At 31.7% G+C, this 25,572-nt stretch overlaps 1 protein-coding gene across 2 annotated transcripts; it reads right to left on the reverse strand.

The window, feature by feature from the left end:
- Positions 1–511: 511 nt before the first annotated feature.
- Positions 512–23,379, reverse strand: LOC148282163 (alpha-tocopherol transfer protein-like). Of its 2 annotated transcripts, none has more exons than XM_088225567.1 (6): positions 23,186–23,379; positions 17,696–17,855; positions 14,816–15,068; positions 11,217–11,327; positions 8,399–8,535; positions 512–1,354 (listed from the first exon to the last, which is right to left on the reverse strand). In XM_088225567.1, the coding sequence occupies exons 1-6, from the start codon at positions 23,277–23,279 to the stop codon at positions 1,243–1,245; spliced, it is 867 nt and encodes a 288-aa protein (XP_088081693.1). In that variant the 5' UTR covers positions 23,280–23,379; the 3' UTR covers positions 512–1,242. The 2 variants fall into 2 exon arrangements, with proteins under 2 accessions (XP_088081693.1, XP_088081694.1); XM_088225568.1 differs by lacking the exon at positions 23,186–23,379 and adding an exon at positions 22,628–22,642.
- Between the last annotated feature and the right edge of the window lie 2,193 nt (positions 23,380–25,572).

The raw sequence follows: 25,572 nt of genomic DNA on the forward strand, positions 1-25,572 counted from the left end.
TGCGTATTTTATAAACAGTATTTTTATGTCCTAAACTATTTTCCTATTTTTAGGTATAAATAGTGACTCATAAATTGAAATGATGTGTGCATCTCAGAAAAGGAAACAATCTGAGGAAGATGTGAATTTAATTTAGATCTAGCCAAACATTGAATAGTTTACTTGATATCCCTTATTGTAAATCCAGACTCGAACTAAGACATATTTATATTATATTTTTTAAGAAATAAGAATTTACTAAATATCTGCACTATTCTATAAGAAGAGAAAGGGGTAAAGGGAGTAAAGGGGGAGAAAAAATTAAAACTGAAATATTAAGGAAGTGAAATTTAATACGCTTTAACTCTTAAAAGTAGGTAAAAGTGAAAATAACAAACAAATAAAATATTTAATTTTACCAATAAACAAGCTCTACGTGTTATCAGATTGTCGCAAGAGGAAAACTCAGCAGTTTACAATGGAGTTCTTGTATTAACCGTAATGAATGTAATTAAAAAACGTTCTTTTAACAATATTTTATTTTGGTCGGTATTATTATATGCATGTAACATTTGTATGAAACATTTATAATTAAAAATCATTATTTTACTATATATGTATTCTAGCGTTGAAAAGGTTACCTCATTCCTTTATATTTATCGATTGTTGCGCGGTATTGTCGATAATCCTGAAATTATGATGAGCATTGGTTTGTATGTTCCTGCTAATTACCCAAGACAGCGTCAGCATAGATTGTTTCATATTCCGATATACAGGATCAACCTGCCGATGGTTATGCCTGTTGGAAGAGCTACCGCTATGCTGAACGACATCGCTCTGGATATTGATCTGTTCCATGTATCCGAAGGGGTTTTCCAGAGCAGGATTCTCCTACTACTTTGACATGAATCTCTTTCATGTATTTTTTTCTTTTTTATATATGTACGTATTAAATGTATGTTTGTAATGTATATGTTATAATTAAATAAATAAATGAATTGAAAATGACTCTTTATGACGAACTGTTTTACTTTTTTCCAACATCAATATTAATCCCATGATATATTCTTATAAGTTTTCAGCTACCTACATTAAATAAGTGTTGACACAAAAAAGAAAACAGGTTTAAAAAATAAAGTTTGGTGATATTTATTTTTACCAATAAAAAAAGGTACTTCTTGAACTGCGCCGTCCATTACATAAAGCTTTTTCATCCCACTCTCTCCAAGAATATAAATATGTTTTGATTTATGAATTTCTTTTTTAATCAATGACCAAACTTTTAAAGGAGCCCGTGTTAAGATCACGGGAGATTTTTTTTCCTGGTCTTTTGGCCTCGTCAACTACCCAAAGCTTCTCATTCAAATAGAAGTCCCTGAAAACAACACAAGAAAATAGTCATGTTAATTTTAGCAAACAAAAATCTAAATATTATAACGATTAATGCAGATTTCTTGTGCATTTGATGTCCAAATTACTCCTCAACTAATATAGAAAAAATTAAACTCTGTTCCCATGTCATCATACATAATGATCAGACTTGTTAGTAAAAATCAGGATCTGATTTCTTCTGGCTACTAATAAATTATTGTCACCCTTCTCAAACTAATTATCTTTGTCACCTATACCGCGTATACACAGACTAGGAAATGAATGTACCTCTCATATCGACATTTTTAACTCGAGTCTCTGTGAATTCAAATCATCTCTTTATAAATATTGTATGGTGTTCAATAGTAACGATTAACGAATTATTTGCAAAGCTACTTATGCTAACTATCTGATGTTCTCATTTTATATTCATATATACCGACTTTTTTTATATATTTTGTATGCTGACATACATACATGTATATATGAATGTTTTTCTTGTTTTTATTTTTATTTTTATACCCATGTTTTAATATTGTTTTTTTATTTTTTGTATATCTAACTTAATCATTATATTTTATATTGTAAAATGCACTTGTGCCGTATAATAAATAAATAAAACATAATACTCAATAAATTCCTAACGCCTATAATCAATCCGATAATGTTTATCGGTTTTATTTATTTGAATTATAAATATTTAAAGCATTTACTTTGTGGTAAAACATTTTACTAAATGTTTTAAATATTTATAAATAACCACTTACCGACTTTTCTATGTTTACCGGTTTCGAATCGTATCCGTTGCTTATTAAAATGCATGTCGTGTTGGTTTTATATTTTTGTGCACCAACTATGGTGAAGGTGTATAGTGGGTTTTGCATGCTGGTTTATGTGGTTTCCTGACGAAGAGACAGGTACGTCTCTTAACCGGTAGACATAGAAAAGTCGGTAAGTGGTTATATACAAATATTTAATAATATTTAGTAAAATATTTATTTGTCTTTGCTTTTTAAATAATTCTCTTTTTCGATATAATATGCTTTTAAAATGGACTTTCCGTAAATCAACTAAAATTATTAAAAAAAAGAATGAAAAGTTTATCATACACGAGACGTATTTTTTTAATTTGAAAACAATATAAAATCATGTCGTTATATTATTTTAAATACGCTGAAATTTAACCATTTCAATGAGGAACTTCAGCCCTGCGGAAAATTGGATACAAAAGAGTTTTAAAAGTGCGCGGTAAAAATTAGAGCCTCAAATTGGAAGGCAAAGTTTCTTGAAATTGCAAAAAATAATATAAAAAAATAAATGTATAAAAATGAACTACTTTGAACGGCGTCACAAGTTCGTATGAATTAATCAATGATAAGAGAGTTGTGGAAGACTTCCGGTTTACGTTAATCCAACGGACCAATCGGAATAGCCGACCGAGAAGAAGCGGAAGAGAACTTGAGACGTCACACGCGCAGTAATTTCAAAAATGCAATGCTCTAAAAAATCATCGCGCTGATAATACGACACCTAAAAATTAAAAAAAAATCTTTTTTTTGGCTTAGTTTAATAGTCTATGAACAAAATATAAAAATAAAAATGGACCACTGAACTTTCAGATTGTTTGAAAACAGTGTTCTATATTCTGAGAATTTTATTTATAGAAAACATGATAATAATACGAGTACAAAAAGATTTGAAGATCTTGATAGCGAGTGATATATTTGTGTGAACGTCGGGAGGTATAGTAATAATCCAGTAAATAGTAAAAAGAAGAAGTAACTGTTCTCAAGACGAGAAAACACATTAGGCAAGTAGAGAACGGTGGTAAGTGGGAATCTATGTGAATTTAGAAATAACTGTTTATTACATACTTTCTTATATTTCGCAAATCTTTTTCAATTATTAACAGCTAAAATGGACGCCCTAGCATTTGTTGAATATGCAAAAAGTGCAATCAACGCACTCACGTCAGTAATAATGGACCCGAGTAATAGCTTCACTAAGTTACAAATAAGTAAACTTGTCCCTAAAACGAACGAAATCTTGGGAACCATCGGACAAATGGCAGTGAAAATGAGTGCATTGGAGGTGGAGGCCAAGAATCAATCGTCATCTGTTAACGATATGGTGAATATTTGTGAGCTGGTATCGGAGGTGCAGGACAGAAGCTACCGAGAGAAGAATATAATAATCTGCAACGTACCTGAGAGCCAAAGTCCTAACAGGGCAGACGCTATACAGGACGATAATACTGCGGTAAACAAAATTATATCCGAGGTCGATAACTCGGTAAATGATCAAATCATAAAAGTATACCGAGTGGGTAGATACTCAGGAGAGAAACCTAGAGCACTGAAAGTGGAATTCCAAGAGTCCAAATGGGCACGTTTTATGTTGAGCAAAAAACTCAACATAAAGAACAACATACGGATTTACCAGGACCAATCGCCGCTACAAAGATCAAACCTCAACAAATTACGTAATGAGTTGGAAAGTAGGAGGGCAAACGGGGAGTCCGATATTACAATCAAATATATTAACAATAATCCCAAAATAGTTAAAGGGTTTTCAAAAAAGGACAACCCATCAAGATCTACTACCAGAATGTAAGAGGATTAAAGACTAAATTACTTCAACTTAAGGTGTCACTACCAACGACAGATTTCCCTGTTTTCTCACTTACAGAAACATGGCTTACTAAAGAACTGAACAATTCGGAATTAGGGTTTTGTAACCACTCGATATATAGAAACGATCGGAACAAAAATACTAGCGACAGGTCTCGTGGAGGGGGTGTATTGATTGCAGTTATTACAAAGTTTTCGTCACGCATATTAAAATGCACTAAAACAAACATCGAACAATTATTTGTTATGATATCATCCAAAAAAGAGAAAATAATTATAGGAAGTGTATACATTCCCCCTATGTCAGATGCAAATATCTACAGGGATCATTACTTAGAAGTTGAAAACCTTCGTAGAAAATACCCCAATGCAACCATCGTCCTCACAGGTGATTATAATTTGCCAAATGTGCAGTGGGATCCTTTGAACAGCAAGACCAAATCCGGCGATGTCATCAACCATGGCTCCAACGAAATCATCGAAATGTCAAATTTTTTGAACCTTCGGCAAGTCAATTATGTTTACAATAGCCTCAATCGTCTCTTGGATCTCGTGTTTTCCAACTCGGACAACATATCTGTGGAAGTTGCAAATGACCATATTCTACCTATTGATGTTTACCATCCACCTTTATTTATTAGATTCAATACCTCGATAACTCAAAAGTACAAAACTTCTAATATTAAGTCCAATTTTTTTAAAGCAGATTATCCAGCAATTAATTCATTTCTTTCGACTACTGACTGGAGTTTTATAAACCGGGAATCAAATATCGATACTATAACTGACCAATTTTATACCATCCTTAACACAGCCATTGAAACATATGTTCCTAAAACCAAGTTTATTTTTAATGAGTATCCTAAATGGTTTAATAGCCAACTTATCAAAGTCATACGTAACAAAAAAATTGCTCATGCTACTTACAAAAAATCTCGAGATATTAACGATTATAATGAGTTTACTAAACTGCGAGCTCAGGCTAAAAATCTCTCCAAAACATGTTATCGTAATTGTATTTCAAAATTTGAACAAGAGGCCCTAAGCAACCCTAAACATATTTTTAAATTTTCTAATACTCTCAATTGTAAAGAGTCTGGAATTCCATCCACAATGTATTATGGCAGTAGAATGGCCGACGCACCACAAGATGTTGTTAACTTGTTTGCCGACTACTTTAGCAGTGTATATAGTTCAGAGACTGATCCAGAACTGCACGATTTTGTTTGTACTAATTTGATTGATTTTAATACCTGTTTGTTTACTAATGCCGATATAAAAATTGGGGTAAGCAAATTGGATCCAAGCAAAGGTTCTGGACCAGATAATATTCCTCCCCTCTTCCTCACCCAGTGTGGTTCTTCCTTGACTGATCCACTTACTAAAATTTTTAATTTATCCATAAAAACTGGTATATTTCCTGAAAGATGGAAAGCCAGCTACTTGACACCTATTTTTAAAAAGGGTGATAAATCAGATATTGCTAATTATAGACCCATCTGCATGCAGTCAACTATACCTAAACTATTAGAATCTATTTTTTTGATAAAGTTTACTCCAGAAATAAAAAAAGTTATCTCTCCATTACAACATGGATTTATTACAGGAAGATCTACAACGACAAATTTAATGTTGTATCAGCATCGGCTTATGGAAGCTATGGAGAAACGCCGGCAAACTGATACGATCTATACTGACTTTAGTAAAGCTTTTGATAAGGTGTCACATGCGATTTTAGTACACAAATTAAAACTATTAGGAATCTCGGGAAACATTTTAAAATGGTTCAAAAGCTACTTATCATCTAGGAAAATTTTAGTCAAAGTATTCGGTTATGGGTCGTATCAGTTTGAGGCATCTAGTGGAGTTCCTCAGGGATCTCACTTAGGTCCTGTTTTGTTTTTGCTTTTCGTTAATGATATTGTATCGATATTCGAGGGAGTGGACATTCTTTTATTTGCTGATGACCTGAAATTATCTAAGACTATTGCTTCTGTTAGTGACTGCGAATCTCTTCAATTAAACCTGGCGAGTCTATATACTTGGTGTCAGAGAAATGAGCTCTTTCTTAATATTGACAAGTGCAGTGTTATTACGTTTACCCGTAATAGAACTTCAATCAACTTCTCTTATAATATAAATAACACAGATCTCGTAAGAGTTACAGAAATAAAAGATTTAGGTATAGTGTTCGATGACAAGTTGTCATTTGCTCCACACATTGATGCAGTTACTAACAAGGCAATGAAGTGTCTCGGATATTTGCTGAGAACGGTGAAGGATTTTAATTCCATCGATTCGCTTAAATCTTTATATGTTGCCTTAGTTCGGAGTAACTTAGAGTATAATTCAATAATTTGGTCACCTTGCTATAAAATACATAACATAAAATTAGAAAAAGTCCAACATAAATTCCTTCGCTTCATAAATTTTAAACTTAATATTCCCGTTGACCAAATCGACTACAACTTCCTATCAAATAATTTAAAATTGTCTACTCTCTCGAATAGGAGAATCTTAACCGATTTAGTAAACCTATATAAAATTGTAAATGGCGCGCTGGACAGCCCTGATTTAACGCGACTGGTCAATATTAAAATACCTTCCCGTCGCACACGAAATAAGTCGGTGTTTGTCGAGGTGTCCAGCGGGCACAACTACTATGTAAATTCACCTATAGCTAGACTTCATCGCCTTGGTAATGAATATGGCGATGTTGATATATTTCGTTACTCATTGAGCATATTCAAGACCAAAGTACTACAGGCGACCGACGCGACTGAGTCTAGTCAATAAATCCTCGATCGTATTTATGTATGCTTAAAAGTTAGCCCGTGTTATGTTTTATATTTTTAGTCTATAAAACCCTTTTCAGTTTTCAACATTTTAAATAACTTCACTTTAAAGTTTAGTTTACCGGTGTAAAAAAAAATAATTATGTTTTATTTAAATCCTGTTATGCCTTATATTATAAACATAATATAATGTATGTATTATGTCTTAATAGTGTATTATGTTAACTATGTAACTTTATTTTTAAATTTTAATAATATATATATATATATTTTTTTTTTAATTTTTATATTTGAAAAATGTTAATTATGTTTAATGTGTAACTTTTTCTTATGATATAGTATGTATAATGTAAAAGCCCCATGGGCGTCAACAGAAAGAAAATAAAAATAATAAAAAAATACTAAACTTTTAAAACGACATTGTCGTATTGTGATGGAAAGGAAGGAAAAAAAACAATATTTTCCTAACATTACGTCGATAACATGATCAAAACTACATACTTACACATGTAACTGAGGCACTCAAGTACTTTTTTCATATAAATGTTTAAGGTACATTTTTAATTTATACAATTCATGTAGATTATATTGAATGTTATGGCCAGGAGCTCAATTTGACGCGACCATTGTACTGACAGAAAGGGATCTATTAAATCGATTTCTGTCAACACATTTAATTGAGTTCTTCAATTGCTCGGTCGGTATTACCGCGCTTAAAGAAAAACCCACATGTAAATGGAAACACGGACTTGTGACAATTTTGATTAACTACTCTGACTTATTCTTCAAGATCTCCACCGCAGAATTGTGCTGACCGCATTGCCACAAGATAACAACGTATAAAACTATACAAATTATAGCCTCCTTTACGTGCTCAACACAAAAAGGATCGAAACTGACGCTACTGTATATTCAAAGGTCAATTTTCTTTATCCCTTTTTGACGGGGGATAATTTGTCGCGTGTGTTGAACTGCTGGTAATAAATATTATACTGAATTTTCTATTGAATATAATAAATACGACTCCATATTTATGTTTAATTTACTGAATGGCTTAATTGATGTACCATCATTACTGGAACAAGTGGCATTCAATGTTCCAATCCGCCGGTTGCAAAATAATAATGTGATGTTCCTTGATCAACTCAGCACAAACTAAGGCTTGCATGCACCAATGTCCCGACTGTGTTGTATTGTAAACTCGAGACAAGATCTGGGATTTTTTGGTGTAAGTCTTTATAGATTTCAAAAATCACTAAGACAGACCGGATATTGTCTTGAGGAAGATTTTTTTTTTGTCCTAGCTTTAATTTTATTAAGTTGTATTTATTATAAGAAATTGTATTTAGCATTGTTAGAATGGAATGCATAAGTCCGTCAATAAATACATAAATATGCATTGCTTCGCTAACAGTAGTAATTAACATTATATTACTTATTTTTTATTAAGTACAATTAAAAACTCAACGCACCGCTTGAAAGAATGATAAATCGAAGTACTATTTACACGTACCGACAATTATTATACATTGACAAACATCTCCATCGGGGCCCTGAAATCTAACTGTAATCAAATAATTGATAACTTTGGAATATTTTTTCTGAAATAGTATAGATACTTACCTATTTTCTTCAAGTAATTGGCAATTTTTTTGATTGATAGTATCAGCAGATTCGCCCATTCCGCCATACTCGAAAGGGACTATTTCTTTGGGAATATAATCTAATACGGTTGTGGAATTTGCGGAATGTATATGTACCTGTAAAATAATTGATTAACTGTAATTAAATATTCATTTATTTGTATGTATGAACCGCACTGCGTACAACCCGTGTCGAAGTATCAATAATTCATATCGTTGGTATCTAAATTATATATACGTATATACACACCAGGGGCGTGCGGTGAGGTTTTTTACTAGGGAGGCAGTCACTTGGCACTAGGTACATATAATGTAAAATATGTGCTTACTACTAACGCAGTAATTTAAAGTAAGTGCTTTTAAATGAACTAAAAATGTTTTTTGTGTAATTTCAGCATAATAGAGGTATATTTTATAGTTTAATATTATAATATCATCGTTTCAACCGATTTAAGAGTTAAATTTGTTATAAAACTGTCACAATATACGAAAAATAAGTTTGGATTGATTTTTTTAAATGGCTTCCACAGAGTTACTAAAGATTTCAATTTGAGCATGCGCGGACTTGTGAATTCAGTACTGGGCGAACCAACAGACTTTCGCAGATCCTCATTTCAGAATTAGACCGAGCGCATGGAATTTTACTTAAGCCCACGCATAACTGCACAGGCGAAAAGTTTGGTGGTTTGTCGCAGTTTTTTAGAAGTTATTGATTAATAAACAACGAGCACATTTAAGATCGCTACGATTAACAACAAACTGATTAAAAAATGTTTGTTGTAGTTATTATAAATGTAAGTTACCTTATAGCTGATTTTAACATACCAAAATAATTAGGTACTGATTGTTTAGAAGTAAAATTTTTAGGGAAGCATTGATTCCATTCAATCCATGGGCGGACCGCGCATGATACACAAACATAAATGCATACATACCTACATGTATTCATAGTAAAAAATAATTTAATTAGCACAACATATTGGTATTTCGATGTGTAATTATTGTTTTTTTTAAATAATTTAAGTACATGCCTAACTCATTAGATATGAACTTAAACTATTTAATAAAAAAATATTGTGTGCTATTTCTCAACGCTTGACCGTGCGTTTGTATCATAACATGAAAATAACTTAATGATGGCGGACCATTCCTTAAGAATGTCTAGCGATTAATTCTTACTTTCATCATCATTTTTCTTTTTTTTGCACCACAACAGGCTGCTAGGCCCAATCCTTGGCTTGAGAAAAATCACATATAATTTTTCTGTTCTCACCGGGAATCGAACCCTGAACCTTCCGTGTGTGAGTCAAATGTCTTAACCACTACACCAAAGAGGCCACCTTCCACACCTAACAGTGCATAGAGCACTGCTTTGGTACACCAACTGCAGAGTACCTTGATATTTTTTCCCCTGAAGGTAAGATAATCATTTTTAAGTTTTAGGCGCCAGTCCATGGAAAATGATATGTTCTCACCTAAAAACGTATTTTCATAAATATTTCATTTTAACCGTGTCTGGAATCGAACCTAAAACCTATTGCATGGTAATCGAATGCTCTGACCGCACAAGTCTACAAAAAAAGAGCCCTGACACCATTCCTGCTGATTCTTCTGTAAAATGACTTCTTGAATCCGAAAAAACCCATGTTTTCCCCAAATTTTACTTGGATGGCTGAAAATTTATTGATCGATTATTTTAGCAGTAATGAATATTAGAGGTGAGGTTGTCGATGAGCTGAATCAGCTGAACATTCTACATCATCGGTGGACGTATAATTTGATGGTCCAGGCTGTGGTTCAAAGTCGAGGATAGGGGGTCGAAATAAGTGGAGAGGGCCTTCACCGAAAACGGGGGTCATATTCAATTGTTATCTTCAGCGAATGTTTTAAGACTTTCTGATAGAAGAATCCTAACTGACTTAATATTACTTTATACAGTGATCAATTCATTAATTGACTGTCCTGATTTGCTGGAGTTGGTGTGTTTCCGTGTACCTGGTCACAGATCTCCTTTTTGCTCTGCAAGTTCTAGGACCAACTATCACATGCACTCGCCTATCCCTAGGCTCCATAGATATGGTAATCAGTATGAGAACAAGGCTGATATATTTGATTCTGGACTTGATAGTTATAAAACGAGTTTGATTTCTTTTTTTTCTATCGCAATATTATTCTTAAACTTTTCTTTATAATTAAAAGTGATTTTCCTTTTTTGTTTTTTCATATTTATGTAATTATTTGGTTAATATTTTTGGTTGCTTATGTGTATTTACCTACTTGTTACTATTGTTATAGTTATACAATTTTATAATTTTTTGTTATGTATTTATATATGTATTTTTTTACATATTTATGTTCAATATATGTAAAAGGCAATTTATGCCGTTTATATAAAAATAAATAAATAAATATTCAGATTCAGGAGATCATTTTACATAAAATTCAGCAAAAATGTTGTCAGGATCAATTTTCATGCAGTCCAGTGTTATTACACCATGATGCGGACAATTCTGATTTTATTTCGCCATGGCGACATTTGGTTATCAACAACATTTGACCTTATCAAAGGTTTACCTCGAATACGGTCAAATTTTGTTAATAATGTTATTGTTATTAGTTTTAATTTACATATTCACTTTGAAATTAAGTTATTTTCTAACATAATTATATCAATTATTATCGAGTGCAGAAAATGAGGGATTTTCCACATTATTTAAATCACTCGACAACATATTGAAAAAGTATTTCTTTTGTTAATATAGCATAGTTTACAATTATTTAAATAAAAAAACACTTACTTTTTTGAGAATCTTTTCACTATAAAACGGTTTGAACATTTGGAAGATGCTTTCAATAATCGGCGATACATTTATCACATGTATTTCCTTTACTTCTAACGGTTGACATTTCTAAAAACAACATAAATTTTTAAAAATGACTTGTTTTTCAAAGCCTTCCTAATGTAAAATGTTTCCATATTATTGACTTTTAAGTCATTAATTAAGTCATAAATTGTGGCGAGGAAAGCGGGATTTGCGTGTTAGAGTAATTAGTGTCCCGACGAAGGACGGGTACGTCTAGAAACCAGTAGACATAGAAATGTCCGTTAGCGGTTGTATAAATATATTTACTATCATTAATATTAACACTATATACATAATATGTACATACTGCGCATTAAAATATTTAATATTAATCGATTAATGAGTGCACAGCAATAAATTTTCAACAAACAATATTGTTCGCCTGATTGTGTAGTGGTTAGCGCGTTTGTCTACCATACAAGAGGTCCCGGGTTTGATTGTCGACATGTTTGACATAAATTATTTTTTGAAAATGTGTTTTTGCACGTGAATATTTTATAGTCCCTGGACTGGGGTATCTAAAGCGTAAGACTGATCATTTTACCCTAAAAAAAAGATACCCTGCATTTGGTGTACATGTAGTGGTACCATTACCATAAGGTGCGTTACGGGAATGATGATCAATAATTTTAATATAAATCAAAGGTAACCTCCCTTAATGGCGACCCCGGCGAGTGCAAATTCGTTATAATGCGACATTTTTATAGTGACTCTAAAAAATAATCTAAAAGCAATCGAAATGCTAGAAAATTGCGATAAATGGTGATAATAGTTATAGGTAGAGATTTCGAATTGCCCGAGTCTACAATGCAATCAACAGCGCAACAAAAGTACGAAATTAATTTTCCAGATGGACAGACTGATAATAAACATAAATTGTCATCCCTTTCTAAGTGAAGAATTCTTAATAACACATTTTTTTTAAAAATGGCGAATAGAACACTGCACGTCACTGATTTAATGAGACTGATGAGTATCAAAGTACCAAATATTTTAACAAGATTGCAGTCTATCTTTGTAGTGGCGTCTGGTGGACATAATCATTCTGTAAATTCTCCAATCGTCAGACTACGCCGGCTCGGAAACGAGTATGGAGAAATCGACGTGTTTCGTAATGCATTATAAGTTTTTAGATTTAAAATTCTTTAGGCAATAAAAACAATAACTCTTGACTTTTTGTATTATACTTACGCACACTTAAATAATACCTACGGTAAACTTTAATTTTTTGTCGAAAATTGTAATAATTTTTCAAAAACATTTCACTATGTAGTTATATGCTTTTATGTTGTATTTCTTTATTTGTTTTATATACAAACACATATCTATAAAGCATTATGTTATTCTATACTTTAATTTATGAAGAAGACAAAATAAAAGAATTTGAGATGAATAAGTCACTCAGATACCAAAATAATATTAAAATCCCTAAATTCCACCCAAGTCATGGTTAAAATAGTTTTGTCTTCAAAGGTGTTCATTCAAACATTACAATAATCTTTTCAATGAACTAAAAACTATTAAAACTAATCTATTAATAAATAAATTCGAAGTAAATTTAAAGAATTTTTTTGAACAAGTGTAAAAACAGCATTCAATTTTAATTAGTATGAATGTATTATTATTTTCTGTTTTTACTTTTATATCCTATAAGTTTTTTTTTCTCATGTACTGATTTATTCAAAATTATATAAATTCTAATAATAAAATAACAATAACAGTGCAAGTCATTCTCCAAGAACAAGAGTTCGTCTCTTTTTTTGGAGAGTTACAGTTATAAAATTTACTAGATGCATAAAAGTAGATTTTTGTAGAGTAAAAATAAAATGTACCATTTATGAAATATATTGATTAATAAAAAGATATGCAAAAAATTCTGTTTATTAGATACATATTTATTAGACTTACATATTGTCTTACATTATTTTTTACCTGTTTTATAAAAGTCATCTGTACGTATAGAATAAATGAATAAATAAAATTAAAAATCTTTGCGATCATTTAAAATCAAAAATGGAGAAGTTTTTAAAACAAGCAAAATATTCTAAATTGTTCCGCGAAAACTCCCTCGTTGATCGCGAAATTTCGCTCATCGCGGCCAAGTCCAGAACGTATCCCCCGCGATCAACGGGGGTGTTACCTCTACTAACTTGAAAAAAACATAGTTTTGGAAAAAATTAATCAAAGCCAACTAGAACATGATTGTAATATCTGAGATAAGGAAAAATCAGACACCCATTAAAAAAAAGGCGAAGTGAAAAATTCTATTTTATATTACGGAGCAAAAAAATATTTTGATATAAGAAAAAACATTTCTGAAGAAATAAAAATCAAAATTTAAACCCTAAGGTTATCAGATATATCGTAGGCATTCTGCAAAAAAGCATAAAGCTAAAATTACTAGTTTAAAGATAGGTACTTAAGTTTAAATGTTTGTTAGGCATTGACAAATATTTTTTAAACGAAACATTATAAAGTTAATTATATGAAATGCTACATTGATCTTTAAACTACATTAAAAAAAGTATTCACAAAAAATGACGTTTCTTTATTTATCTTTTTTTACCAAATAATAAATTATTTTTTACCAAATAAAAAAGTATTGTTATAAGGCACAATTTTACATGCAAGTCAGATAGTGAAATCCCTTTGTGTGACTTGATTTATTATTTTTTTTAAGGAATATCCTTCGTATGAGAGATGCTAGTTTACCAACTTTGAAACTCATGTGGAATATTTTTTTCCTTATTCCATAAACAGATTTATATTCTAATTGACTTATCGGGGAAATAATCCGACCCTAGTGTAGATAGGACTTAGTGCTTTTTTGTAGATTGTAGGGTATTTCCTGAACAATATTACCCCATCATTAAGTCAAAACACCAAAAGTTTGTCTTAATGCCTTTCCGCAGAATACCCACGAGGTATATACAGGATATTCATTAAACCGCGTCACATCTGAAAACAAGATGTTCAGTATGAGCAAGAAAACATATTGGCACATTAAAATATTTTTTTAGAACGAATAAAATTTTTAAAAAGCAAATGGTTGCTTACTTCTGCAGTGTTGAAACGAGGAATGGGGAGAGGGGAGTCTGATTCTGCGCCGCGCTCCCCTCTTTTTTCCCATGCAGAAGTAAGCAACCATTTGTTCTTCTAAATATTTTATAAAAAAAAAATTTTTGTTCTAAATATTTTTTAAATATGCTAATATGTCTTTTTGCCTATACTGATCATCGTAGATTCAGATGTGACGGGGTTTAAAGAACAACCTGTATTATACACAATGTTATTATTAAAGCACCACTAGAATATGTTTATATGTGCCTTATTTCAAGTTAAAAAAAAAAAACATTATATCGTACCTAATAACATTAACGAATTTGTATGTTTGCTTAGATCACCGACATGCGCTAAAACATTCACATAATGAAATTAAATATTCTAACGCTCACTAGGTACTTACTATTATTTGCCCGATATGGAAAAATTATATCAAATGGATGTAAAGAAATAAAATATATTTTTTATACCTGATTATATGTCGTAAGTTTCTTAAAATAGTTTATTGTTAAACGTCCAAAATGTCTTAGAGAAAATCCGGTGGAATCAATGAGGGTTATTACCCTCGCTTGATTCGGATCCAATTTCATTTTCAAGTCAAGCAACATGTATTCGTTTTTATGTCCTTCGATCATCACAAAGTTTTCAGGATTATAATCGACGAGTCTTAAAAGCAAAACCTTGTGAAAATCCTTTGTCTGTCCCGGAAGAAACATGATTTGCCTGTAAAAGTAGTAAAATTAATATTCTGTGTAATTAATTATTCAAATGTAAATAATTTAAATATTAAACTGTGAAAAGTTTAAAAAGGATACATATGAAAACATTTTATCTTAACAAAAAATAACCTAATAATAAAAGTTTTAAGGAAGTATTTTTGAATATAAGTATTTTTTTTTATTGGAAACAAGACACTTAAATTAATTTAAAACATATAGGTATTTAAAACATATACCTACTAACAATCAGTAATAATAAAAGGTTTTCCGTTTTGATTCAAAATGAAAAATTACAACTGTTTTAAAATTTGTAAATTTGTCTATGTCCAGGCGAATAAATAAAACAGTTCTATGTGTGAAAAAGAACCAGAATCCTTAACGAGCGTTTTTGAATAAATGGCTACATCATAATCATCATCATCATCATCATCATTCCCTTTCCGCACCGAATGGTGCATAGAGCACTGCATTGGTACACCAATTGCAGTGTATCTTGATGATTTTTGTTACATGAAGGTATGATGATCAGTCTTACGCTTCAGGTACCAGTCCAGGGACTATGAAATATTCTGGTGTGAAAACACCTTTTTAAATAAATATTTCATGTCAACCATGTCGGGAATCAAACCCGAGACCTCTTGCATGGTAGGCAAACGCACTGACCTGGTTACCCTTAGGTAAAAAATCCTGAAAAGGGAAATCGAATGAAGATATGAGTCCGCGTCGTAATGTACAACGTAGATTGGAATTTGTAAACATGGGACTAGATTTTGGTCGATGAACCTGAAGCGTAAGATTGACCTGAACCGTAAGATTGATCACCTTGCCTTCATGTAATCGATGATTAAAATACGCTATACTTGGTACATCAATGCGGTGCCCCTTTGATGATGAAAGTATAAAAAATATTTTTAATGAAATTCAACTTTAATGAAACCATTCACAAGTGCTAATAAAAGTTGAATTTATTTATTTATTTACATACATAAGTTTACTGTACATTATTTGAGACAATAAGTCCTAACTCCATGGGACTAAAAGTCCTGTGTTGAGATGCGACGAGCATTATATGATACAGACACATGAGTATATCAGCACAAATATAATTTTTATAAACCATATATATGGCACATCAATATGGTAAACAGTAAACTCAAGCATTTGGAAAAATCATCAAGGAGTTTCCTACTCAATGAATGAAAAATATTCTATGAATTGATTACTGTTTTGACCGCCTTAAAACGAGGTAAAAAACCATCGTAAGACAGTCAAAGCAACTTTGTATAAATGTATAATTTTATGTACATGATATGATAATAAATAAATAAAATAAAATAAATAATTTGTGTCGTATTTTCAGTGGCACACATAGTACCGATCACAGTAATATAAGTAGACTCATTTCTATCATTAATTGAGAGGTTCAAATAGTAAAAGTCAGTTCTAGTAGTATATTGTTTTATATTTACTTACTATTTCGTCTTCTTCTCTTCCTTCCCTATTTTCCTTCCTATATGAAACCCTTAATTGAGGACCGTTTTCACAATGTGAAATTTCTACAAAAAAAAACCAAATGCGTATTTTTATTTAAATGGGTTCTTCCATGTAAACTTTATCAACTGGTGAAATAAAACTTTGACAAAACGATATATATGCGAAGTTGTAGCGGTTCAAATATCGTGAATTTTTACAAAACGAAATAACTACACTACATAGAGTTTTCACAAAGCAAAATATCTACATATTTTTTGAGGTGTTTTTAAAAATCTTTTTAAAAAAGTTTTTTAAAATCGAAAAAAATCACAAACGAAACATAATTTCGGCCAAAAAAAAAGAAGTATAAAAATAATAATAAAATGATATTATTTGAAATACATTTTGTTATCACTTTATTTGTGCTATTATGTATGTAAAAAATATAAAGGAGGTAAATACCTAAATGTGTACATTGACATGGGTACTTAGATATGTCAGTAGACATATAATTTTTAAAAAATCAGTTTAAAATGATTTTATGCAAAAGTAAACTTATTTAATGCCCAACATCAATCAATTTTCAATACATTCCTATCACCAAAATATGTAGATATTTATTGTTTGTGAAAATTCGTGAATTTAGAACATTTTTATAAATAATTTTACTGATTCTACATTGTTGATTTTTAGTACATGTGTAAAAAAATTATATATCTATAAAATGTAATTTTTATTTTATTTAAAATCGTAATAGTTTTATTTTTAACATGAAAAAATCTTCTCCTGAAAAATTTACATTTTGTAGATATTTCGCTTTGTTAAAACGGTCCTCAATTAGTCTTGTTATTTGTTGTTATTCTTTGTGTATTGTTTATTAGTATGACTATGTTGGTTTCAAAAATCAATAAATAAAAATAAGTAGACTCATTTCTGTCCCATCTTTAACGGTTCAAGAAGTAAATATTTCTGCTGTTTTTCGTACAATTTACTGCAATATAGTTACACAGATTAAAATATCTGTAAATAATAAATCGTTTCGCAAAATATGAGTCCTGCAGCTAAATAATTGGGTTCGTAATAACGTTTTCTTCTCCTCCTGAAAGTTATACTTTTGCAGTTATACTTATGTCCGCCAATCAAAGAAATCATACTTACACTACATTATTAGCCCTTTTGTATTCCTTAGAGAGTGGGTCTCTATTAGAAAATATTTCCGGTAGTTTGGATCTTAAAGTATAATAATTATCAATATAGTTTTTGGTAGCTTGAAAACTATACTTGGCTCTATGTATAAATCTTTTGACTAGGTATTCATCTGAAAAAAAGCCAATCAAATTAGTAATCGGATATGGAGAAGTACATAAAATAATAATGTACGCGTCGAGTGTGAGTCAATTAAGATTTTTACAAGTCAATAATAATTTAACATTATTCAACTGTAGCGCAGTTGGTTAGACAGCCAACTGTGAAACTGGTAAATACCCGCAAGTTGAAAGAAAATATCCAAGAACGATTTTTTTTTAAATTGGTCTTGTGCTGTATTTTTCATAACTTCCTTCCATATCCTTTATTTCCTAACTGTTAACAATCCTCTAAAATAGAGCCTTAGCAGATCAATTCATTTTAAGGTAATTATAAGAAAAAAGTTTCGATACACTTTTTTTTTCATTTTTTAACACAATTTTTAAAATTAAGATTTTATAAAATGTAAAACGCATTTCCGTGTTTATGGTTTGCATAATTACGTCATTTTGTAACCATGTTGTTTTGGTTGTAAATAACTGTGACAGAAAATGGCAAACAGGTTGTGGTAGAACGGGGTTCGAATCTTGGACCTCTGATCCGTTAGTCCTCGACTCTACCACGGGACCGAAACCCGTCTCAGTTCTAAAGAATTTAAAGATATGACATGTAGCTGTGGCGAAACTTATTTTTTTGTTTTTACTATTTTACTAAAATCACTTCAAATTATAATTACCGTATTTGCAAACGATAAGACGCATCGGATCATAAGACGCACCCCATTTTTTTGTTGAATTTTCAGAGTAAAAAAGTGCGTCTTATACCGAAAAATACGGTAATTAATTTTCCGACAACTAAATGAAACAATCTTAATAGTCTTCTTTTTTAGTTATTCCGATTTGTATTTTAACAAACGGAAAAATTGAAAAATGTAGCAGTTCAAAAATGAAATCAGAATGCGTTAAATTATCAGTTTTATTTTTGCATTTGTATATAAAAGTATTTTTCTGCCTATTGGTAAAATAGTAGCGTTTGCGTAGCATTTAAGTGGTCTCGAGTTTGATTCCCGACGTAGTTGACATGAAATATTGATTTAAAAAAGCAATTTTACACTATAATAATTTCATAGTCCCTAGACTGGCGACGAGTAAGACTGATTATCTTACCTTCATGTTACAAAAATTATTAAGATACGCTTCGATATGTGTACCAATGCAGTGCTTTATGCACCATTAGGTGCGAAAAGGGAATGATGCTGATATAAAAGTATGTACATGCAGGAAACATCACTAAATAAATCAGTCAATGATAGATCATAAACAGTAAACAACTCGTAAACAGTAGTAGATATAAAATGTCACATCTGCATTACAAGCACATTGCTAGAGTAATTCCTAAGTTGTTGACCGTGAGCTTTAGGTAGGGAATTATGACGATTTGGTTATAATCTAAATCAATGTCAAATGTTTTGGTTATAACCTAAATCAATGTCAAATATTGTATTTATTTACTTCACTAATCAAAATACTATCCGCTATGTCATTATGGCAAGGTCAACAGATTTTAATTTGAGAAATAACTGGCTTATGATTTGAATATTTTTAACTAACTAACTAACCATCACGCCATTTCCCCAGGGGGGTAGGCAGAGAGGATAGAACGCCACACCACTCTGTCCTGGCACACTTCCTTTGCTTCCTTCACATTCATACATCTTCTCATGCACGCACGTCGATTATTCCGACTTTTCACATGACCACTTTCAAGAATTTGTTGTACTTGATCATGCCATGTCTTTCTCGGCCTTCCTCGACTTCTACAACCAGACACATTCGCATCATAAATCTTTTTAGCCGTTCTTTCATCATTCATTCGCTCCACATGACCGAACCATCGCAAAAGACCTTTCTTAATTTTGTCGATAATGCTTAACTCAGCCTTGCATTCTGCTCTAATTTCGACTTTTGAAACACTAATTTTGTGGTTTACTATTAAAATAAAATAAATCGCCTATTTGTTGTCTTATTTTGAGTTTACTTTTGTTTGGTATCCCAAGATAAAAAACTTCGTCCAACTTTCACTTCAAAAATTTATTAGTTTCAGTTATAAGTAAACATTATAAGGAAGTTATACGATATTATTATATCGTGCGGTTTTTAATTTCTATTTTAAATGTGTTTCTGATTCAACTTTTTTAAGAAGTCAGGAATGGCATTGTAATGTATAATCCGTTGTGTGCTATTTTCAGCCCTTGTGTGGCTGTGATGTAACATTAGTCTACTTGCGACACAAGACTTGATATATCTCTCTTGTATTTTTAAATGACGAAAGTTTTTATAATCTTCAAATGGACATTTTCACATCGGTTGTGAAAAGTAAAATTTGTATAACTATGCTGGATTTTAATACAAAAAATATTTATGTTTTTTATATCCGCTAATACAACAATAAATCTGTATTAGAGAGCACGAAGATAGAACTCATAACAAGGAAGACGCAGACGCTGTTTTGTGGCCGCTGTTTGCGTGAAACAGATTCAGTCGGTTATTGGCAGTGATCGTGGGCGCGCGAATGTAAGATGTGTGTTTGCGATTTTTAATTTATTTAACTAAAAAAGGACTAAATTATATATTTATAAATTATGGAAAAGGAATTAAACAGTACCTATGCCTCCATGTTTTTTTTTAATCTCGGAACTTTATAACATTCCGTATTTTGCTTGTGGTAACACGCTGTTGCATCACCGCGCGCAAAGGAATTATTTACACAGTCTTTTAAGAGTTAACTGTGTATCCATTTGTCCTTGTTTTTATAACGTGATTGTGTTGTCTGGCATTTCATTTTGATGCAAACACAAATGAAAAAAAAACTACAACAAAGACGGAGAAAATTTCAGAGAAGAGATATGGACGTCTAGGCATTGACATGGCTTATGACCTGTCTTTGTCTGGTTTAGGTGACCACTTTACACACTGTGTAACATTCACCGTTTTGCTTATGTTTGCACTTCAATTTTTCCATCTGTTGATTTTAGTGAAGTTAAAGAGCTGAAACCTTTATTGGTGCGAAGAGATTCATCTAATAGAATTATTTCACTCACTAAGCAACGCCTAAAAAAACAGTTTTCCAATTTATAAACTTCTTGGAATAGTTCGTTTTATAACAATATTTTGTGTTGTCCAAATGTTTGGACAAACTCAAAACATTGTAACAAATTAAAAATATCCAAATACATCGTCTATTTATTCCCCAAATTGCCTAAATAGTGAAGTTTTTTTTGTGGGCGACTAACAAAATATTATCGATGTTTTTATTGAGATTTCTTGGTAAAACTTAAGACGTAATTATTTTGATGTAAACAAAGTTCCTAAGTTGAGTTTTTTTTTGTTGCAACAGAGAGGGAAAACATTTTTCAGAAGGGAATATGGGAGTCTGAGCATTTACAGGGCTTATGACCTGTCATTGGCTGGTTTCGTGGCCACTTTACACACTGTGTAACATTCACCATTCTGCCAATATTTGAACATCTATATTTCCTCAATTCTTCCATCTGTTGACTTTTTAATTTTTTATAATAAATACAGGCACTAATAAAATTAACTACAACTAAATAAAATTAAAGCTAGGACAAAAAGAAATAAAAATTACCACCTCAAGACAAGATCAGGTCTTTCCTAGTGAAATTTAAAACTATAAAGACTTACACCAAAAAAGTCCAGATCTTGTCTCGAATTTACAACACGACACAATCGGTACATTGGTGCATGCAAGCCATAGTTTGTGCTGTGTTGATCGAGGAACAGCACATTATTAATTCGCAACCGGCGGATCGGAACATTGAATGCCACCTGTTCCAGTAACGATGGTACATTAATTAAGCCATTCAACAAATTAAACATAAATATGTAGTCAATGTTATTTCTACATTTTTGTAGACTTGAGATTTTCAACATTGACTCCATTTCCCCGTAAGTGTAGCCTCCCCTCTCGAGACTAATCATCCATGCTACTTTTCTTAGCAAACGATGTTGCACCGATTCGATATGATTTATCCGGCCTACATAGAATGGAGACTAGATCACGGATGCATATTCTAAAAGAGGACGAACAAGCGAGCAATATAATGTTTTAACCGTGAACATATAAGTCACTAGATGTCCTGCTAACAAAACCCAAGAGTTTTAGTGACTTGTTAATCATAGTATCCATATGTATATTTAATGTATCTTAAAATATGTTATCTCGGATTTATAAGTAAACATCTCTGTCATAAAATGGAAGATATGCATGCTAAGCTATTGCTGACCTAATCCCTCATCAGCTACAAGCTATATTGTACACATTGTTATATTCTCTGCGTGTTTATATTATTATTATAATTTTTTGCACCACAACAGGCCAGGAGGCCCAATTACAGTGGTGAATTACATCACAGAACACCCAGGCTTGAGAAAAATCACATTGAATTTTTGTGTTCTCACCGAGAATCGAACCCGAAACCTTCCATGTGTGAGTAAAGTGTCTTGACCACTACACCACGGAGGCCGCCACTTTTTGTTTCTCACCTTTTAACTAATAAATATTGTTTAATCCCAATTTTAGTCCAATAAACCTTTCAAACTTTGATAACATGGGTCAGAAAATGATATGGTACAAGATATTTGTGCAGTTTCTTGTAAAATATTGTTTTTGTGCCAAATCTTGGGCCATTTTCTTTGCTGTTTTACACGGGGCAGCCGAAAATTACGCATTGTTTTTGGCGCCTTGGCAGATATCTTGTGAACAATATATTATTCTGCAATCAGTAACCAACATTAGGTCTCCAAAATAACATGAAATGTGAACCTCATTGAAAATCACTGATCACGATCACCAGAAAAAAGAAGAGCGTGAAGAGAAAATAGCAGTGAAACAAATAAGACCGGGGATAAAAAAATAATGTGACACAAGCAATAACAAATAAATACGCGTTGACAGTTAAAATTTATAGTTAACAGTATCACAGGCGTGGGATGCGCGCGCATATTTTTTATACGCGCGCAGATCTTAGTTCAGATATTTATTGAAAAATAAAGCGTGTTCCAATTTTCCTAAATTTGATCTCAGATTTCATTTGATTTGTGTATCACACGATACAATACATTAATTGGGTCAAATCTTGCATAATATCGTGTACCATTTTCTCACCTTTGTAATACGAGCTTAACATACAAGTTATTGCGAACAAGTTGTTATTATATCTTGTCTGACCCTAAAATAGTTTTTGTCTCCTAACTAAATATTGTTGCGAGAAACCCGGGACGGTATTCTAAATATTATATACCTATTCAAGTAGTTCGTTCAGTATCTTATGAAATAAGAAAAAATATGATGCCTTCAAATAAATAAATAATTTAATGTTACCTATATGATCAGGCAAGTGCGGTTGTGACTTAATCCATCTTTGTATCAATCTCACATCCTCTTCTGATGGTTCTCGTGTTATAATTCCACTCATGATTATCAATCATCGGAAATCAAATTACGTTAAAATCAAAGAGTATTTTAAGATAAATGATTACGTGACGAAGCGCACAAACAGATTTTTAAATGCAGGACCTTCGTCGTCCGATGGTGTTACTAAACTGAAAAGAATTCATTTAAAACGAATCTAGAAATAAAATTTGAATATGCAAAATATTCTTATAGGATTTTTATGACGTTTGATATTTTTCTATCCAAAACCTGTGATTTGACGTCGTCCGTATTAAAATTTTAAAGCAGATACAAATAATATCAAGATCATCAGTTGTTGCAAGTTGCGAGTTGAAATTTTATAATAATGAGGACGTGCAAAGGGTGTTCACTTTATACGCTCAACATTTTTTAAAAATTTTTACATTTGAAAGATACATGGCGAAAACCGACTCAATAACAAATAACGAAGTTAACAAGAGAGTAAAAAGAAGAATAAAAATCTAATTTGCGGGACTTTTGGTTCATGTATTTAACTCTTAAAATACTGTGGTAAATAATCCCTTTGCGCGCGGTGATGTAACATCGTGTTACCACTAGTAAAAGACGGAATATTCTAAATTTCAGGCTTTCGCAAAAAAAAACAAGGAAACCTTCGGTTTAATCATTTCTTTTCCATAATTTATGCAAATAAACATATAATCTAGACCTGTTATAACAAAATTAATTAAAAATCATAAATACGCCGCTCATATTACGCGCGTACGTCAATCATCACTGTCTCAACCGACTGAAGACTAAATCTGTGTTACACAACACCCACCACAGAACAGCGTTTCTGTCTTCCTTGTTATGAGTTCTATATTCGTGCTCTCTCTTATTCATATGTGTTGCTGAACTAGCGGACATTCGTTCTTCGCGTGGCAAGGATAAATATTTTTTGTATTAACATGCAGCATAGTTATACAAATTTACTTTCCAAATTCGGTGTGAAAATGTCCATTAGAAGATTGTAAAAAATTCGAGGGGCTATGTATAGCGTGTGAGCTCGCCAATATATGACAGTAAAAAAATTATTGTCTTTGAATTTCCTAGAGTTTTAACCATCGAAAACAAAAAAAGATTGCAAATCAAATCAACAGACAATGGAAATTTGATGTGTATTATTTTAATAGATTGTTTATAACAGAAGAATACACAGAGAAATATGCATTTTTATTTTTTGTCATAAAAACAGTCTAGTAAATTCGAAAAATAAAAATACGCTTTATATTAACAATATTAATTAAAATGCAAAAATAACATTGAATACTTGAAAAATAAATATTATTGAGTGTTACAAACATAATTTAAAAAACGAATAGCGATTAAAAGTAAAAACTATCTTTAGTTTAATTCTTATAGCGATAAATACATAAACATTATAAAACAGGAATTATACAAATACAAAAATAATATTGTAACTAGGCGGCTACCTACACGGTTGAATTTCGAAACACCACGCAATTTCTTATCTCGGCTACGCTATGTAAAATGAAAAAAAATATTTAAATTAATAATTTCATCACGTCATGAAGTCGCCCCTGGGTAGCGCCTGCTAACGTCAATCAACAAAAACATCCTCGTTTTAATTACAATATTTCGGCTACGCCATGAATCTCTTTTTTAAAAATAATTTCTCACGTCACAAAGTCGCCCCTGGGTAGCGCCTGCTAACGTCAATCAACAAAAACATCCTCGTTTTAATTACAATATTTCGGCTACGCCATGAATCTCCTTTTTTAAATAATTTCTCACGTCACAAAGTCGCCCCTGGGTAGCGCCTGCTAACGTCAATCAACAAAACATCCTCGTTTTTATAATAGTATTTCGGCTACGCCATGAATTTCTTATAAAAAATGTCAAAACGTCACAAAGCCACTCTCTGAGTGTCGCTACTGACATCATTTACAAAAACATAATTAGTTGTGCTTTTTTCAGGTACGCAACATTTTTTTTTAATACACCTACCTAACCGATAAAATACTATTAGTAATTAAACCAAGGTGTGCTTTAAAGTTCCGTATGGCCAAATAATATTATTTATTATTAGAATATTATTGACATGTAGTTCAAGCATTGCTGCATTCACGTTGCTTTACTTCTGAGAGCTCAACTGCTATGTTTTTCTATGGTTATGTTTAATGTCATCTGTCATGTATTGGCGAGCTCACAGGCTATACTTACGCCAATTCGAGTTCATCATTTAAAAAAGGGAGATATATATTAAGTCGACTAGTGTGACATCACAGCCACACATGGTAAAAATAAACGACAAAAACACTGGAGCTTAATAT

This window comes from Micrasema longulum, unplaced genomic scaffold (assembly GCF_059751315.1).
Source record: "Micrasema longulum isolate JH-2025_06_02 unplaced genomic scaffold, ASM5975131v1 h1tg000371l, whole genome shotgun sequence".
Taxonomy (NCBI): domain Eukaryota; kingdom Metazoa; phylum Arthropoda; class Insecta; order Trichoptera; family Brachycentridae; genus Micrasema; species Micrasema longulum.